General features: G+C 41.7%; 1 protein-coding gene across 7 annotated transcripts in view; it reads left to right on the top strand.

The window, feature by feature from the left end:
* The window catches only part of PHF14 (PHD finger protein 14), a 370565-nt gene that overhangs the window by 96043 nt on the left and 254516 nt on the right, over positions 1-20006 (top strand). For 5 of the 7 annotated variants that reach the window (XM_089654591.1, XM_089654587.1, XM_089654589.1 and 2 more), the window contains 2 exons: positions 15163-15269; positions 15482-15613. In XM_089654591.1, coding sequence (XP_089510717.1) covers positions 15163-15269; positions 15482-15613 — 239 coding nt within the window. The remainder of the gene's footprint in view (positions 1-15162; positions 15270-15481; positions 15614-20006) is intronic. The other 2 variants (XM_089654588.1, XM_089654593.1) reach the window with 1 other exon arrangement.

Raw genomic sequence — 20006 nt, 5'->3', positions numbered from 1 at the left:
AACCTTTATTTTGGTGGTATTTATTCACCGCTGGGATTTTTATTTTTTTTACTATGTAAATGAAAATGTCCAAAAATTTTGAAAAAAAGTGTTTTTTTTTATAAAATTTTGCAAATAAATAATATTTCATCATAAATCTTGGCCAAAATGTATTCCGTTATTTTTTTAGTAAAAAAAAAAATCCAAATTAGTTTATAACCAAAAATTATAATTTTTAAACATTTTTTTTTTTACATTTTTATTTTTTTTTTATATTATTTTTAATTTTTTTTATTTTTTTTACATACTGTCACCCTAGCAGTACAGTGTCACCATGGTGATAGTGTACTACTTGTGGGGGGTGATGAATATTTTTTTTTTTTTTTTACACTGATTGCTTTTACACCCATATAAGATGTAAAAGCAATCATTTCTCTTTCTCTCTGTCTGCATTCTTGCAGTCATTGAGAAGTACTGAGTGAGCTGTGATTGGTCACAGCTTGTCATATGGTACAAGGCTGTTGTGAATAGCCTTGTACCATGTGACCTCTGTGATCATTCACAGATTTCACATGTAGTAAGCAATGATGTCACAAATGACATCTTGCTTACGACTTTGAATGTGATCACTGATTCGCCAATCAGTGATCACGTGATTGGGACCTCGTACAGAGGTCTCGTCCGATGAACGGTGTTTCACTGTGAGGACACAGCGGGCACCGGATCGCGGTGCTGCGCGCTCCCAGGGAGCGCGCACAGCTAGAAAAGGCGGGTGCCGTTTATGAACGGCAACCCGCCCATGGAGTGCCACCGCCCTGCTGTTTATCAACAGCAGGCGGACGGCAAGAGGTTAAATAGCCTGTGCACTTGGCAAGTGCAGTTGCTCCAGAGTTTAGTAAATTAGAAAGTTCAGCTGACTTTCATCATCCAATCATGTGCAATCAAACATTTAAATTTTTTTTTAATTTTCCTTGCATGTGATTAGGTAATCTTTGTAAAGTGAAGCTTTACTTCATTTACTACACTCTGGAGCAACTGTATTTACAAAAGTGCACAGTCTGTTTGCATTCAGTAAATCAGTCCCACAGAAAGAATAAACCAAAAGCAGGGAGTTCCTTGCACTACTTGTCTTCAGCTACAGCTGCCTCTCCAGGACAAGAACAGTGAGCAGTACAGTATAAATTGCTTATAGCTAATGTGGTTCAAGGCACAGGAACTGTACTGCTATTTTTCAGTAAGCAAAGAGGCAAAAGAAATATTTTCTTCGTAAGATAGCACATTTTTACGGTTTGATTTCAGGAACCTTTTAAAGATGTCTTCCAGTTTACACACTTTAATAATTACAAAGTTGGAAAATATGTCATAACTTGCTACCCTCTAGCCCGGAATCTTTGTTGCTTTTATGTTTTGAGAAAGTGGAGCGTAGGCATGTAATGCGGGTTTTTTTGGTTACTGAGAGGTTCTTGCATTGCATTAGTTACATAGTTTCATAGGTGGTCTCGATGAAAAAAGACAAAAGTCCATCCAGTTCAACCCTAAAAAAGTTATAATCCTACACCCACAGTTGATCCAGAGGAAGGCAAAAAAACCAGCATGATCCAATTTGCTCCTGCAGGGGAAAAAATGCCGTCCTGATCCCCCATGTTGTGAAAGAGAGGCGTGCCTAGGCATGACGTTCTGACGAGTCAAGCTTAGCATAGGAAGTCTTAGTTTTAATTGTGGTTATGTTCATTTTAAAGAGCATCCGTCACTTGAATGAAGTGTGAATTAATTTAGTTTTAAAGGGTTCACCTTTTCAGAAAACACCCTCGCTGTACTTCCATGGGTAGTGAGCTGTCCGTGTTCACACAACCGTGTAGTGCTTCAAGGATTTGAAATCCCTGCTCTTCTTCCCCTTTTTGAAAGCCTTACGGGATAGATCAGAGAGATTCCAGGTAAAAGCAGTCACGTGCTGACCAATCAGAATCAAGCTTACAGTAAGAATGGGCAAAAGAGCAGGGATTTCAAATCCCTGGACCAATACCATAGCTGTGTGGGCACTGAGAGCTCATCACCCACAGAGGTATGTACAGAGGGGATTGGGTGGGAAGGGTGTAGGGTGTGTTCACCTTTTTCCTTTTTTTCCCCTGAAAATTTGAACTTAAACTTAAGGTATAACTAAATGCAAAACTTCTTTTTTTTTTTTTATTTTTTTTTTTTTATTTTTAGATAGCGTAGAGATGGAGATTACCCCTCTCTATTTGTCCTGTTTACCATTACCACCAAAATTGAAAGTTAAAGAACCCCAAATTTTTATGTTGTCACCAGAAAAGTAATAGAAGGGACATTTTTCAATGGGGACACTAGTTCTGGTGACCTGGGGGTCCCCAAGGAATTACCTTATTTTGCAGAGATTTCCTGGCACTTCCTGTTTTGGCTATGGGACAGGAAGTGGAGATAGATCCTCCCCAATGGGACACAGATGGCGAAAAAAAAAACTGCTGGTTATAACCCTCCCTCCATTTATCCAAAATGGGGAAAAAAAGTTTTGCCTATAGTTCTACTTTAAAGAATTTGTGAAATGCTGTCTATATCCTATATTTATTCTTTCTTGAATGATTACTCTGTATAACACTGGCTGTGCGTCTTTCTATTTGTTTTTCGTCTTCAATCTCTGTCCTTTGCCATGAGCCATTAGATTATTAACCTCAAATCGAAAATGCGTCTGCATTTAACATGTTGGCAAAGTTTGACTGCTGGGAAACAAATTTTGTGATAACTGTAATATTGGGTGATTATGATGTTATGGAGACTTTTGGCTAATTTTCTGGCTGAAAAAAGAAAAGTTCATCCAGTTCAACCATTAAAAAAAAAAAAAAGTTATAATCTACAGTTGATCCAGAGGAAGGAAAAAAACCCAGCAAAGCATGATCCAATTTGCTTCTGCAGGGAAAAAAAATTCCTTCCTGATCCCCCGAGAGGCAATCGGATATTCCCTGGATCAACTTTACCTGTAAATATTAGTATCCAGTTATATTCTGTGTATCCAACAAAGAATCCAGGACTTTTTTTTAAAGCAATCCACTGAGCTGGCCAGAACCAACTCTTGAGGGAGTCTATTACACATTTTCACAGCTCTTACTGTGAAGAAACCTTTCCGTGTTTGATTAAATTTCTTTTCCTCCTAACTTAGTCGTGTTGTTTTATGGAAGTTCTTAGTATTAATATGGAAGACATTTGACATATGCCAAAAGGCATGCAGAAAACTTTTTGCCTTGGTGCAAAACAATGTGTTTAGTGGAAGGCCAACATTGCAAATCTCCCTGAAAACACCCAACAGTGAAGCATGGTGGTGGTAGCATCATATCATGGGGAAGATTTACATTGGCAGCCACTGGTCATCTGGCTAGGTTTGAGGCCAAGATGGGTATAACGCAGCTACAGGACTTTTCGGTGTGCATGAGAACCGAGACTAGAGCAAAGAAACCTGGATAGTGACCCAAAACACACAGCCAAAGCTGCACTAAGGAGTTTAAAACGAAGAACCAGAATATCCAATAACCAACAAAAGACCAGACCTCAATCACATTGAGAATCTGTGACAAAACTTGAAAATTGCTTTTCCTCATCAGTTACCCATATAAACTGACCAAGCTAGTGAAGTTTTGCCAAGAAATTGATGAAAGATGTGCAAAGCTGGCAATAGTTTCAGATAAAGGCGGTTTTGACAAGTATCTCTAACAACAAAAATCTGTTTTTTAATTTGATTAACATAAATCAAAAATGTTTTTGCACCTTCAAAGTGTAAAGTATGTCGTGTATTATCAAGAGGTAAAAAACACGACTGAATCCATGTTTTAAAACTGCAAAATGTAGAAAGGTATACACACACATGTGTCATTTTACACAATGTATGCGTGAGTCCATACAGGTAAAATACACGTGTGTACATGTGTCTGCACACAGCTACCAGCAGCATTGGTAGTGATTTGCACAGCTTGCATGACATTGTTTTTTCCAGTTGGCTGAGCAGATGCCAGCCCAGGGGGCCCCTGAGAAATGACTTTGATAGATGGCTGCTGTCGGAGAAGCTAGCATACAGCAGATTAGTGGAAGCCCAAAGAGAATCTCGGCTGCTTTGTAGAGAGTTTGGTCCAATAAGATAATTTTTCTAATTAACCTATGGAGCACTGATGTAGCGAGGATGGAGAGGAGAGAGGGAGAGAGAAAAGCTTTAGCTCTCTTTTCTGAGCCATGTTAGAGTTTTTTTTTTTTTTTCTCTGTTCATGGACAGAATTAAACATTTTTACAGCTTTCCTGAAAAAAGAAAATATTAATTTAAAGCGAAACTTGTTTGATTTGACCGATACACATTTTGGGTTGCAGTGTATGACAAGGGAGACATTTTTTTTCTTTCATATTTTGATTATTGCACATATTTTGAAATGCTTCTTTTAGGGCCCATTCACAACATTTCAATGTGTTTTGCTGCATATGTGTTGTGTTAATTCAATTGAATGAGCTGCCAATGCATCAAAGGTGCGTGAGCGATTTCTAGTAGCGCACCTCATGTCTGTTGGCAAGGTGTGTTAAGCTGGCTATGGATGGATGGAATCTCTTCCAGTTCAGCAGGGACTTGATTTGATAAATCTATGGATAAGCTGATTGTACCCAAGTCGATTAATGACTTGACTTTGATACAACCAGCATGTTGGATTTTTAGCATGCGATTATTGCCAGTGGCTATAGCCAATAATCGTTCTGTTCTCCCAGCAGGGACGGCTCTCCCTTCACCCATCGGGAGAGCATGATATCTCTGTGGGAGGAATTCTTCCATCAACACACTGTGTTGATGGGGAAATTGAGAAATTTTCTTTCCTGCACCCACAGGTTGAAAATCGCATAATCTATTGGCTGCCTTAGAGTGCCATTTGGAATGAATGATAGCGCATCGCACCAACACATGTATGGAACATTACCATAAGTCAGTAGTGTGAATAAGTCCTTAGAGGTCATCTCTATAATAGGGAGTGTGATAAACGTCATTACTTCACCTGACCTGGCCTATTATTAATACTTTAGTGCTACACTTATTGTGCCTGGAAGTACCCGTATTCATTTTAAGATCGATCCCTTTGCCCCTATGGTGGATATTGAATCCTAGGTCCAGGCTCAACATGAGGTCTCAACTTCCCCTGTCATTCAGCTGTCAAATGCTGGAAACTAGAGGCACTGGCATTTGACTGCCATTCTGACACTGGTGGAAACTGACTTGGTGTGACTGATATCCCCAGTGACACCAATACAGTGATCAGTGCTAAAAAAAAAAAAAAAAAAAAAGCACTGACACTGTACCAATGGCACTGGGCAGGAAGGGGTTAACAAATGGGGGGCAATCAAAGGGTTAACTGTGTGCTGGGAGTGTTTTACTGGAGGGCAGTGTGTTGGTGCTTTACTGTAAGCACACTGCTCTGGATGGCTGTACACAGCCATCCAGAGCAGTGTGCCCGGGCCGACAGGGAGGAGGACTGTTGGTAGACAACGCAGCCCTTCTCCCCATCGGAAATGCTCATTAATCACCGTCCGGTGCTCGGACATTGATGGGCGTGAATGGCGGCGCTGGTAGGGCTCATGTGCGCACCCTACCCGGAAACACAAAATCTAGTGTGTGTATGTATGTGTATATGTATATATGTATGTATGTATATGTATGTGTGTATATATATATATATATATATATATATATATATATATATATATATATATATACACACGTGATTTTGCACACCCCTGCCACCCTGTAGCAGTATATCTGCTATAGGGCGGTCAGGATGTGATTAAACAACTGTAGTATCAGGCTGCACAATAACAACATTGAAAAATGTGAAGGTGGTCTGAATACTTTAGGAATGAACTGTACACACACACACACCTTTATAGTGTGTTCTATGATTCCCTTTTTGTGTGTGTATTGTCTTCGTTCAGCACCATAGAAGTCATTACAAGCCAGACAGCTTTTCATTCCATTTGGGAGTGTCCAGTGGTGCTTCCAGCCTGGTCAGAAAGCCGTACAATTTATTTCCAACTCTTGTTTTGCAGAACATCTGTGATCTGAAATGTACATTCTGAGGGTGGTTGGTGACCTGATTCAGATGGGGATTGCTTTTTTTTATGTTTACAATTTACTAACCATTAGATGACTTTTCTCTCTACTTCGCTACCATTTTATTAACTTTGAGAGTAGAGCTCAAGTTTTGAAATATTTCCGGTAAAGTTTTTCTTATGTTAAGGCACTACATGCACATTGTTTTATCACTTTAAAGCAAATACAGAATAATACCTGTTGATCTTCCAACATACAGGGATTTTGTGGACAAAATAGTGTTGGCCCTGCCAAGTTTTTTTTTTTTTTTTTTGCTAAACTACTGAAGTCACCCCTCACTTTATATCCGCAACCTAGAGTCTAATTGTTCTGTAGCCTAAGATCTGGGAGGGCTAACTGAACTGTTTGAGATAATATTTATAGTGTGCATCAGACACAATCCACATTTTGTTTTGTTTTTAACAGATATAACAAAACACCTTCAACTGTATATTTAACAGAGCAGAAAGGTGCAAATAAAATTAAATGTTAAGGTTTACATACACTTTAAATAACATATCTTTTTGTGAGATAGTGTTGGGAGTTTGCTGCAACATTGAAGCTATGATGTGTTGTTGTTTTTTCTAGAACTGTATGGTTGTTTTCTTTTTTCTTTGCAAAAAAAAAAAAATTCAAGATTTTTGGGTTGATAAGTAAAGATACAGTGATTCACAATCATTGAAAATATTTTTCAATGCCAGCTCTGCAGAAGTACAATATATGTTGTTATGTTCTAGTATTCTGGTTCCCCTGCTCTTAAATAAAGGCTGCAGACATTCCGCCAGGCAACTCTTCAAAAAAAAAAAAATGGCAGCCATTTCTGGGATCTGAAGTCACTTCAATTTGTTTTATACTGTAGATGAACCCCTATAGTCACTTCACATTAGTCCCCCCAGACTCAGGAGGATGGATTTTGGAAAATGGAAGTCTCCGGCAACCCAAATATAATATAAGTTTGGGATGTTTTAAGTTGAACCTTCCCACTGTGTGGAATGATCTGGAATTGCCATTGAATTGATTGGAATTGTGGGAGGCCACTGTTGGAGCTGAACCTAAAGTCCAACTCTGGGACAACTAAAAACGGATCCCTGTTTCTGCATTGCAAAGGTTTTGGTCTAAGGGAAAAAAAAAAGATTTACTTAGCTGATCCTCCACTTCTCCCCACAACTAGACTGTTGCCAATCCCCTCTGAAGCCTCTTCTCCACACTCCAGCAGTCTAGGGTCCCAAAGAGAACAATCTGCAGCTTTGAAAAATGTCAATTGGGTGACTAATGCAGGTCATAGACGGGTCGAAAATCGGCTGATTTTCGCACCGTTAGTGGGTTAATTGTTCGGCTGTTTTTCGGGGTTTTGGCACATTTTTTTATCGGTAAAGTTGGAAAAAAATCTGCCGATTTTTCCGATCGGCAGATTTTCCCAGCTATGATTGTTTTACGGGTATAAAATCTGCGCATGAGCCGTGACAAAGAAGAAGAAAAAGAAAGAATTCCAGTCCGCTATTATATTTTATCTGAAAAGTATTGCAGTTGCAACAATGTATCTATTTGTATCCTAATAAAAACATCTGTATCCGAAATGGATACATTGTTGCAACCGCAATACTTTTTCATGTCAAATATAATAGCGGAGCTCTCTGCAAGGGACAGACGTTATTAAATGCCGGCTGTAGACGGGACAGAAATCGGCCTTTTTTTTTAACCATTGGTGGCTTATTGAACGACCGATTTTTGTGTTTTGTTTTTTTTTTGTTTTTTTTTAAACGGCCGGTTTTCGACCCGTCTATGGCCTGCATTACCCTCCACCTTACACAAGAATAAAACACAATGACTACGTTGTCATATCATAAAAACACTCTCCTGGGCAACCAGACACACGCATGGCTGCAGACCTCATCAATTAGGTTAGGCCCAATGTCCATGCAGCTGTATAAGCATGAATATCAGAACTTGCAAAGCCGCTAATCATAGAGTCCTCATATGTCAGCATATATAATCAAAGATGTCATAAATGGCAGTCCATCATGCTCTGGATATATCTGTTTAATGCTGGCACATTTAGTTCTGTGTAAATAATCTCCACTTGCAGTGAAAACAAATTGATGACATGTAACTGACAGTGGTAATAACCTTGTAGACTGGCTAGAAATGTCCATATAAATACAAGTACCACGAATATCAGTGACCTATAGTTGATGGTAACGTAGTGCAGCCTCTCGCTGCTTACTAACACATAAAGTCACCATGTGTGCAGTGCTTAATCAAGCCATCATAGTCGAGGGAATATTCCCAATAAGGCACAATCCAGTTGTATGGGCTCCCCACTCCTATTGTGGTTACTGGTTCCATCACCTCTCGGTCTGCTGTGTGCCACTGTCCTCACACCCCATGTTGAGATGGATGTTGGTGTCACTGCGGACGTAGGTCCAGTGTGGCGCGGCTAGATGGTGAAGCCGTGTGGAGATGTCTGTATGCCCGGGACGCAGGCGTCACAATGTTGTGATGTCAACGCGTTTCGAGCCACGTGAGCTTCTTCAGGATTGGACGTGATGATGCTGAGGGACAGTTCACCACCAGAGGGCCATGTGTCGGAGGAGCGGAGGATCAGTTAAGTAAAACTGTTTCGCTCTCCCCACCCTAGACAAAAACGTGCAGGCACAGCCCCACTGCACAGGGGTCATTTTACATTTTCCCAGAGCTGGGCTTTAAATGAACTCATAACTAAGCTATGGCTTCTCAATTATATACAGTGGATATAAAAAGTCTACAGATCCCTGTTAAAATGTCGGGTTTCTGTGATGTAAAAAAATTAGATATACTGTAGATAAATTCAGAACTTTTTCCAACTTTTTAATTTGACCTATAAACTGTACAACTCAGTTGAACAACAAACTGAAATCTTTTAGGTGGAGGGAAGTAATAATGAAAAAAACTAAAATAATATGGTTGCATAAGTGTGCACACCCTTAAAATAATACTTTGTTGAAGCACCTTTTGATTTTATTACAGCACTTAGTATGAGTCTATCAGCATGGCACATTCTGACTTGGCAATATTTGGCCACTCTTGCTTGCAAAAACACTCAAAATCTGTCAGATTGTGAGTTCATCTGTGTGCAGTTCTCTTCAGATCACCGCACAGATTTTTGATCGGATTCAGGTCTGGACTCTGGCTGGGCCATTCCAAAACTTTAATCTTCTTCTGGTGAAGCAATTCCTTTGTTGATTTGGATGTATGCGTTGGGTCGTTGTCCTGCTGAAAGATGAAGTTCCTCTTCATGTTCAGCTTTCTAGCAGAAGCCTGAAGGTTCTGTGCCAATATTGACTGGTATTTGGAACTGTTCATAATTCTCTCTACCTTAACTAATACCCCAGTTCCAGCTGAAGAAAAACAGCCCCAAAGCATGATACTGCCAACACCATGCATCACAGTGTCTATGGTGTTCTTTTGGTGATGTGCAGTGTTGTTTTTGCGCCAAACATATCTTTTGAAATTATGGCCAAAAAGTTCAACCTTGGTTTCATCAGACCAGAACACATTTTCCCACATGCTTTTGGGAGACTTCGGATGTGTTTTTGCAAAATTTCGCCCGGCTTGGAAGTTTTTCTTCAAAAGAAAAGGCTTCAGTCTTGCCATTCTACCCCATAGCTCAGACATGTGAAGGATACTGGAGATTGTTGTCACATGTACCACACAGCCAGTACTTGCCAGATATTCCTGCAGCTCCTTTAATGTTGCTGTAGGCCTCTTGGCAGCCTCCCAGACCAGTTTTCTTCTTGTCTTTTCATCAATTTTGGAGGGACGTCCAGTTCTTGGTAATGTCACTATTACTCCATATTTTCTCCACTTGATGACTGTCTTCACTGTGTTCCATGGTATATCTAATGCCTTGGAAATTCTTTTGTATCCTTCTCCTGATACCTTTTAACAATGAGATCCCTCTGATGCTTTGGAAGCTCTCTGCGGACCATGGCTTTTGCTGTAGGATGCGACTAAGAAAATGTCAGGAAAGACCTACTAGAACAGCTGAACTTTATTTGGGGTTAATCATAGGCTCTTTTAATGATGGCAGGTGTATACTGACTCCTATTTAACCACTCCCCATCTGCAACAAAACAGTTCTCTCCCCTGTCTGCAAAGCAGTGTGCTTACAGTGAAGCACAAACACAACACACAGTTATAAACGGCGCACAGCACACAGTTAACCCTCTGATTGTCCCACATGTTAACTCCTTCCTGCCCAGTGCAATTAGTACAGTGTCAGTGCTTTTTATTAGCACTGATCACTATTGGTGTCACTGGGGATGTCAGTGACACCAAGTCAGTCCCCCCCAGTGTCAGAATGCCCGCTGCAGTCCCGCTACAAGTTGCTGATTGCCACCATTACTAGTAAGAATTACAAAAAAAGAATCCCAGTATATATGCCGCCATTTGTAAAAGCTATAACCTTCACGCAAACCAATTCATTTACACGTATTGGGATTTCTTTTTTTAGCAAAGACATGGAGCAGAATATATTTTGATCTAAATATATGACGAAATTTGATTTTTTTTTTAAATTTTTCTACTGGACATGTTTAATAGCAAAAAGTCAAAAATATTTTTTTCTCAAAATTGTCACTTTTTTTTTATAGCACAAAAAATAAAAATTGCACTGGCAATCAAATACCACCGAAAGAAATCTCTATTCGTGGGGAAAAAAGGAAGTAAATGTAATTTGTGTGCAGCGTTGCATGACCGCACAATTGTCAGTTAACCTCCTTGGCGGTATTCCCGAGTGTAGCTCGGGGTAACATTTCAGTACCAAGAGCGGTAACCCCGAGCTACACTCGGTAATACCATGCGGCACTGCTCCGGCATTTGTGCTTCACTTACCTTACCCTGCGCTCCCGCGATGTGTCCCCTGCAGCGTCCCCGGCCATCTCCTCCGGCCGATGCCGGCATCCGGCTTCTATGTCCTGTCCCTGCGACGTCGGGACGTACAGGCGCCGCCGGCGGCGGCGGGAAATTTAAAAATTTTAAAAAATGTCTTTTTTTTTTTTTTTTACATTTTACATAGTAAAACATTGCTGTTTCAACCAATTTCACATACATTTTGTCCCGAGTGCTTTGGCCGGCGCCCTGCCTGCATTTTGTCTGTTTTTTCTGCCTGGAAACTGAGAAATGTCCATGGCGTCCAAAAAGCGTCCCTTTAGGTCAAAAGCAGTTTTAGACCGACTAGAGAACAGCGATAGTAAATCAGAACCACTTGCAGAATTGAGTGATAATGATTCGTGGGGGAAATTCGTCATCAGACACTGAAAACGATTCTGCGACTTTGCTCAGCGATGTGCGAACTTGGCGCTATATTTCAAATTTCAGTGTTTTTGGTTTGATGACATTATTGAATTAAATTTTTTATTATTTTTATATTTTTATGATTATTTATTAAATTATAATTTATGATTTTGTGTTTCAAATTTTATCATACCCGGGATGTTTACTAGACTCTTGTTCGGACAGATTTCAGTGAGTTTTTCCTAAAAATTACAGCCTACAATTAAAAAAATACATATTTCCATGCAAAAAAATGGTGCCGCTTTCAGCACCAAAAATCTGAAATAATCATACCGCCAGGGAGGTTAAAGTAATGCAGCGCCGTAATGCAAAAAATGGCCTGGTCAGGAAGGGAAGGGGGGGGGGGGGGGAATCCTCTGGAGGGCAAGTGGTTAACATGATTTTGAATGTGATTGCTTAATTCTGAACACAGCTACATCCCCAGTTATAAGAGGGTGTGCACACTTTACTCCCCCCCCCAAAAGATTTCAGTTTGTTTTTCAATTGAGTTGTACAGTTTATAGGTCATATTAAAGGTGGAAAAGGTTCTGAAATGATTTATCATTTTAACTGGGGTTTATAGACTTTTTATGTCCACTGTACGTGTTTTTGAGAAGTAGTAAATGAAGCGTTTCAGTGAGAGCTAATTTCTCTACAATGCCTGCAGCTACAGTGGTTAGTGTAAACTTGTTTCAAAGCTCATTTACAGCTTGTTAAAAGTATCCTTATTCCTGTCATGGATTCACGTCATGCTAATTAAAGGATAAGTGCATCTTTCCCCAAAGTGGTATTGCTCTAGGGCAGTGGTTCTCAACCTTTCTAATGCCGCGACCCCTTAATACAGTTCCTCATGTTGTGGTGACCCCCCAACCATAAAATAATTTTCGTTGCTACTTCATAACTGTAATTTTGCAGTGGGAGGACTAGCGCCCCATCACTGATGTCAGTGGGATGAATAGTGTCCCATCGTTGGTATCAGTGGGAGGAATAGTGCCCCATCATTGGTGTCAGTGGGAGGAATAGTGTCCCATCATTGGTGTCAGTGGGAGGAATAGTGCCCCATCATTGGTGTCAGTGGGAGGAATAGTGCCCAATCATTGGTATCAGTGGGAGGAATAGTGCCCCATCATTGGTATCAGTGGGAGGAATAGTGCCCCATCATTGGTGTCAGTGGGAGGAATAGTGCCCAATCATTGGCGTCAGTGGGAGGAATAGTGCCCAATCATTGGCGTCAGTGGGAGGAATAGTGCCCCATCATTGGCGTCAGTGGGAGGAATAGTGCCCCATCATTGGTGTCAGTGGGAGGAATAGTGCCTCATCATTGGCGTCAGTGGGAGGAATAGTACCCCATCATTGGCGTCAGTGGGAGGAATAGTGCCCCATCATTGGCGTCAGTGGGAGGAATAGTGTCCCATCATTGGCGTCAGTGGGAGGAATAGTGTCCCATCATTGGTGTCAGTGGGAGGAATAGTGTCCCATCATTGGTGTCAGTGGGAGGAATAGTGTCCCATCATTGGTGTCAGTGGGGGGAATAGTGCCCCATCATTGGTGTCAGTGGGGGGAATAGTGCCCCATCATTGGTATCAGTGGGAGGAATAGTGCCCCATCATTGGTATGAGTGGGAGGAATAGTACCCCATCATTGGTATCAGTGGGAGGAATAGTGCCCCATCATTAGTATCAGTGGGAGGAATAGTGCCCCATCATTGGTGTCAGTGGAAGGAATAGTGTCCCATCATTGGTATGAGTGGGAGGAATAGTGCCCCATCATTGGTATCAGTGGGAGGAATAGTGCCCCATCATTGGTATGAGTGGGAGGAATAGTGCCCCATCATTGGTGTCAGTGGGAGGAATAGTGTCCCATCATTGGTATCAGTGGGGGGAATAGTGCCCCATCATTGGTATCAGTGGGAGGAATAGTGCCCCATCATTGGTATGAGTGGGAGAAATAGTACCCCATCATTGGTATCAGTGGGAGGAATAGTGCCCCATCATTGGTGTCAGTGGGAGGAATAGTGCCCCATCATTAGTATCAGTGGGAGGAATAGTGCCCCATCATTGGTGTCAGTGGGAGGAATAGTGCCCCATCATTGGTGTCAGTGGGAGGAATAGTGCACCATCATTGGTATCAGTGGGAGGAATAGTGCCCCATCATTGGCGTTGGGGGGAGGAATAGTGCCCCATCGTTGGTGTCAGTGGGGGGAGGAATAGCGCCCCATCGTTGGTGTCAGTGAGGGGAGGAATAGTGCCCCATCGTTGGTGTCAGTGAGGGGAGAAATAGTGCCCCATCGTTGGTGTCAGTGGGGGGAAGAATAGTGCCCCATCGTTGGTGTCAGTGGGGGGAGGAATAGTGCCCCATCGTTGGTGTCAGTGGGGGGAGGAATAGTGCCTCATCGTTGGTGTCAGTGAGGGGAGGAATAGTGTCTCATCGTTGGTGTCAGTGGGGGGAGGAATAGTGCATCATCATTGGTGTCAGTGAGGGGAGGAATAGTGTCTCATCGTTGGTGTCAGTGGGGGGAGGAATAGTGCCCCATCGTTGGTGTCAGTGGGGGGAGGAATAGTGCCCCATCGTTGGTGTCAGTGAGGGGAGGAATAGTGCACCATCGTTGGTGTCAGTGAGGGGAGGAATAGTGCCCCATCGTTGGTGTCAGTGGGGGGAGGAATAGTGCCCCATCGTTGGTATTAGTGACACAAATGATGGGGCACTATCCCTTCCACTGACACCAATGATACTTACCTTGCTGACTCCTGCTCCAGCCTGGGCTCGCTCTCTCCCTCTCCCATCTACAGGCAGCATACCTGGCTGCAGCAGCAAAATTTGCACTTACCTGTCAGCTGTCTTCTTTCTCTGGCCTCTCTCTTCACTCGCTCCTGCAGCTCCCTCGATCTTCTCCGATCTCCGCGCGCTGCCGCTCGGCTCCTCCTCTCCAAGCTCCACCTTCTCGCCGGTGATTGGCCGCCTGTGTGCCTCTCCTGAGCTACAGTTCCGGTGGCCAATCAGCGGCGAGGAAGCGGTGACAGGGGCAGCATATCATCCCGCCCACACATCGCCGGAGACAGCAGCGGTGTCTCGGTTCCTAAGACCATCGGAAATATGTGTTTTCCGATGGTCTTAGGCGACCCCTGGGAAATGGTCGTTCGACCCCCAAAGTGGTCGCGACCCCCAGGTTAAGAACCGCTGCTCTAGGAGGTAGTGCCTTTGGAAGAAACTGTAGTTTGAACTGACTGAATTAAATGGTGCTGGGGTGATCACATTTTCTGACACTTAGGGGTTTATTTACTAAAGCTGGAGAGTCCAAAATCAGACTCCCTTCTGCATAGAAACCAATCAGCTTCCAGGTTTCATTGCCAAAGCTTCATTGAACAAGCTGAGGTTAGAAGCTGATTGGTTTCTTTGCAGAAGGGAGTCTGATTTTGGACTCTCCAGCTTTAGTAAATAAACCCCTTAGTGTACTCTCACTGGAGTAAGTAGCTTACTTGGAGAGATAGGCAGGGGCAGGATCTGTGTTGGCCCAGCTTGTAGCGAATATTGACCCACCTGCCCCTCTTGCTTTTAGAGCATCCTGCCCACCCCTAGTGAGCTGCCTTTATACAGCAACATTTGTGGAAAAAGTGCACTTATACTTCTTTACTGCTTTTTTTTTTTTTTTTTTTTTTTTTTCAGTCAAAAAATATTTATTTTTATTATGCCTTGTCATTCAACTTTTTAATAATAAAAAAAATCTTAAGTTTCTAATGGTTTTCACATAGCAGAAAGCGAACATTCCAGCCATTCTTCGGTCACCGAAGGAAAGAAAACCCAGTAAAAGGGATGGAGGGACACAGAAGACGTTACCATTGCCCGCGGTTCTCTACAGGTAATTGTTATCCATATTTTGATTAGCATTGCAATTTAGTTTTCCCCCTAGAAAAGATTGGTAATGTTTTAAATCCGAGTGGCACTGCAGCGCTTTGCTTGTCCGGCTTCGTGTTAATTTGTTTTTCAGCCAGAGGGCAAGTAAATCCTGCTTCCTGATTGACGCGCTATGTGCGCTTTCTTGTGTCATTTTTTTTTTTTTTTTTCATGTAGTTGTGGAATATGCAAGAAGAATCATGACCAGCACCTACTGCTCTTGTGTGATACCTGTAAGCTACATTACCATTTGGGCTGCCTGGACCCCCCACTTACCAGAATGCCTAAGAAGACGAAGAACAGTTACTGGTAAGTATATGCAGGATGGTTGAGTTCTCAAGGGATTTTTTTTTATTAAAGTTCACCTTTGGGAACATGTTACATGTTCCTCCTGTTTTCCGAGTACGGGCAGACAGCTACACTGATAGTCTGCAGGAGCATGACATTGTACTCCTGATCTGCTGATCATGGGTGAAATGCTTTACAGGCTTCTAAATGCACATTTATTTACCTGCAAAAAAACGTCAATTTAATTTTTTTTAAAAGGTGAACTTATCCTTTAAATATGTGTGTAGCCTCGGAGAACCCAGTACAGGGAGGTAGAATCTTTATTGGTTCTGTTTGCAGTCCAGTCTGGCACAGACCCTCATTGTTGGTATTCAGCTTGCAGGTAGAATCAGTTGTATCTTACCCTGATACATTTGAACACAAATTATATTTGACTTTGGTATAGATGACTGTTCTGCTTCAGCAACCTAAGCAATGCAAGTGTCATCTCTATAACTTATCCAGTTGTGGTGAGCTAGCTTAACTTCCAGTCTAGTAGCTTGGCGAACAGTAACTTGATCCAAATGATATCCTGCAGATCATAGAAATCTTTAAATGAAAACTTGTGCAGATCTTCACAGATGAACTTCAGAAAGGAAAAAAACTAAAATCATAGTGTGTCTAGCTCTAGCAGAATCCAGCACCTGGGATGAATGGAGAACAAAGCATGAAGAAGAAGGGTGGGGCTAACTACACAGAGTATCCCCTAGCTACAGAGGACAGAAAGGACAAAACTATTTCTATACACACAAATAACAATGCATGTGTATCATAATGACAAATGTTGGCACACAATCATACAGTTCTGATATAAACTGTAGCCCAAGTTGTAATCATCAATAGATGTGACTAAGTATCGATCTTAAGCTCCTAAACAGCTGTATTTGAAGTGTTAATAAATCCTCCATGGAGAAATAGAATAACTGCAGCAGTACTCCTTAGATCAGTGATGGTGAACCTTTTAGAGACCGAGTGCCCAAACTGCAACCCAAAACCCACATATTTATCGCAATGTGCCAACACTGCAATTAAACCTGAATACTGAGGTTTTAGTGTAGAAAAAACAACCCAAACATTAACATCTTTTGTCTTAAAAGAAAAACACAATAACAGCTTCCACTGACCACCAGTACAAGGGGGCAAAGTTCCACTGACCACCAGTACAAGGGGCAAAGTTCCACTGACCACCAGTACAAGGGGCAAAGTTCCACTGACCACCAGTACAAGGGGCAAAGTTCCACTGACCACCAGTACAAGGGGCAAAGTTCCACTGACCACCAGCACAAGGGGGGCAAAGTTCCACTGGCCACCAGCACAAGGGGGGCAAAGTTCCGCTGAGCATCGGCACAAGGGGGGCAAAGTTCCGCTGAGCACCGGCACAAGGGGGGCAAAGTTCCGCTGAACACTAGCACAAGGGGGGCAAAGTTCCACTGAGCACCAGCACAAGCTAAAATCTTGTGTTAATAAAAACGAATGTATTAAAACTCACAACCAGTCCAAGATATATATATATATATATAGATAGATAGATAGATAGATAGATAGATAGAGATATATAGAGATAGATAGAGATAGAGATATATAGAGATAGAGATATAGGTAGATAGATATAGAGATATATATATATATATATATATAGAGAGAGATATATATATATATATATATATAGAGAGAGATATATATATATAGAGAGAGATATATATATATAGAGAGATATATATATATATATATATATATATATATATAGAGAGATATATATATATATAGAGAGATATATATAGATATATAGAGAGATATATATAGATATATAGAGAGATATATATATATAGATATATAGAGAGATATATATAGATAGATATATATAGATATATAGATATAGATATATAGATATATAGATATAGAGATATAGATATATATAGAGATATAGATATAGATATATATATACCAGCCATGCAAAAGTTCGGACGAGTTTCGGCTAATGAGTCGCAGCTTGTGACGTCATCGCCTGGCACCACGCCGCGAATGTATTAAAACTCACAACCAGTCCAAGATATATATATATATATATATATATATATATATATATACACACATATACAGTCAGGTCCATAAATATTGGGACATCGACACAATTCTAACATTTTTGGCTCTATACACCACCACAATGGATTTGAAATGAAACAAACAAGATGTGCTTTAACTGCAGACTGTCAGCTTTAATTTGAGGGTATTTACATCCAAATCAGGTGAACGGTGTAGGAATTTCAACAGTTTGCATATGTGCCTCCCACTTGTTAAGGGACCAAAAGTAATGGGACAATTGGATTCTCAGCTGTTCCATGGCCAGGTGTGTGTTATTCCTTCATTATCCCAATTACAATGAGCAGATAAAAGGTCCAGAGTTCATTTCAAGTGTGATATTTGCATTTGGAATCTGTTGCTGTCAACTCTCAAGATGAGATCCAAAGAGCTGTCACTATCAGTGAAGCAAGCCATGATTAGGCTGAAAAAACAAAACAAACCCATCAGAGAGATAGCAAAAACATTAGGCGTGGCCAAAACAACTGTTTGGAAGATTCTTAAAAAGAAGGAACGCATCGGGGAGCTCAGCAACACCAAAAGACCCGGAAGACCACGGAAAACAACTGTGGTGGATGACCGAAGAATTCTTTCCCTGGTGAAGAAAACACCCTTCACAACAGCTGGCCAGATCAAGAACACTCTCCAGGAGGTAGGTGTATGTGTGTCAAAGTCATCAATCAAGAGAAGACTTCACCAGAGTGGATACAGAGGGTTCACCACAAGATGTAAACCATCGGTGAGCCTCAAAAACAGGAAGGCCAGATTAGAATTTGCCAAATGACATCTAAAAAAGCCTTCACAGTTCTGGAACAACATCCTATGGACAGATGAGACCGAGATCAACTTGTACCAGAGTGATGGGAAGAGAAGAGTATGGAGAAGGAAAGGAACTACTCATGATCCTAAGCATACCACCTCATCAGTGAAGCATGGTGGTGGTAGTGTCATGGCGTGGGCATGTATGGCTGCCAATGGAACTGGTTCTCTTGTATTTATTGATGATGTGACTGCTGACAAAAGCAGCCGGATGAATTCTGAAGTGTTTCGGGCAATATTATCTGCTCATATTCAGCCAAATGCTTCAGAACTCATTGGACGCCGCTTCACAGTGCAGATGGACAATGACCCAAAGCATACTGCAAAAGCAACCAAAGAGTTTTTTAAGGAAAAGAAGTGGAATATTATGCAATGGCCAAGTCAATCACCTGATCTGAATCCGATTGAGCATGCATTTCACTTGCTGAAGACAACACTGAAGGGAAAATGCCCCAAGAACAAGCAGGAACTGAAGACAGTTGCAGTAGAGGCCTGGCAGAGCATCACCAGGGATGAAACCCAGCATCTGGTGATGTCTATGCGTTCCAGACTTCAGGCTGTAATTGACTGCAAAGGATTTGCAACCAAGTATTAAAAAGTGAAAGTTTGATGTATGATTATTATTCTGTCCCATTACTTTTGGTCCCTTAACAAGCGAGAGGCACATATGCAAACTGTTGTAATTCCTACACAGTTCACCTGATTTGCATGTAAATACCCACAAATTAAAGCTGACAGTCTGCAGTTAAAGCACATCTTGTTTGTTTCATTTCAAATCCATTGTGGTGGTGTATAGAGCCAAAATTGTTAGAATTGTGTTGATGTCCCAATATTTATGGACCTGACTGTATATATATATATACAGGCGGTATCTTTGGAATCATTGTCATGTTGGAAGACCCAGCCCGGGCGGTATGTTTGGGATCATTGTCATGTTGGAAGACCCAGCCACGTTTCATCTTCAATGCCCTTGCTGATGGAAGGAGGTTTGCACTCAAAATCTCCCGATACATGGCCCCATTCATTCTGTCCTGTACATGGATCAGTCGTCCTGGTCCGTTTGCGGAGAAACAGCCCCAAAGCATGAAGTTGCCACCCCCATGCTTCACAGTAGGTATGGTGTTCTTTGGATGCAACTCAGCATTCTCTCTCCTCCAAACATGACGAGTTGTGTTTCTACCAAATAGTTCTATTTTGGTTTCATCTGACCATATGACATTCTCCCAATCCTCTTCTGGATCATCCAAATGCTCTCTAGCAAACTTCAGACAGGCCCGGACATGTACTGTCTTAAGCAGGGGGACACATCTGGCACTGCAGGATCTGAGTCCCTGGAGGCGTAGTGTGTTACTGATGGTAGCCTTTGTTACGTTGGTCCCAGCTCTCTGCAGGTCATTCACTAGGTCCCCCCGTGTGGTCCTGGGATTTTTGCTCACCATTCTTGTGATCATTTTGACCCCATGGGGTGAGATCTTGC

This window comes from Staurois parvus, unplaced genomic scaffold, assembly GCF_062004578.1.
Source record: "Staurois parvus isolate SC_StPar_1 unplaced genomic scaffold, SC_StPar_1.0 ptg000779l, whole genome shotgun sequence".
Lineage (NCBI taxonomy): Eukaryota > Metazoa > Chordata > Amphibia > Anura > Ranidae > Staurois > Staurois parvus.
Note: the sequence above shows the minus strand (reverse complement) of the source record. Positions and strands in the feature narration are given on the sequence as shown.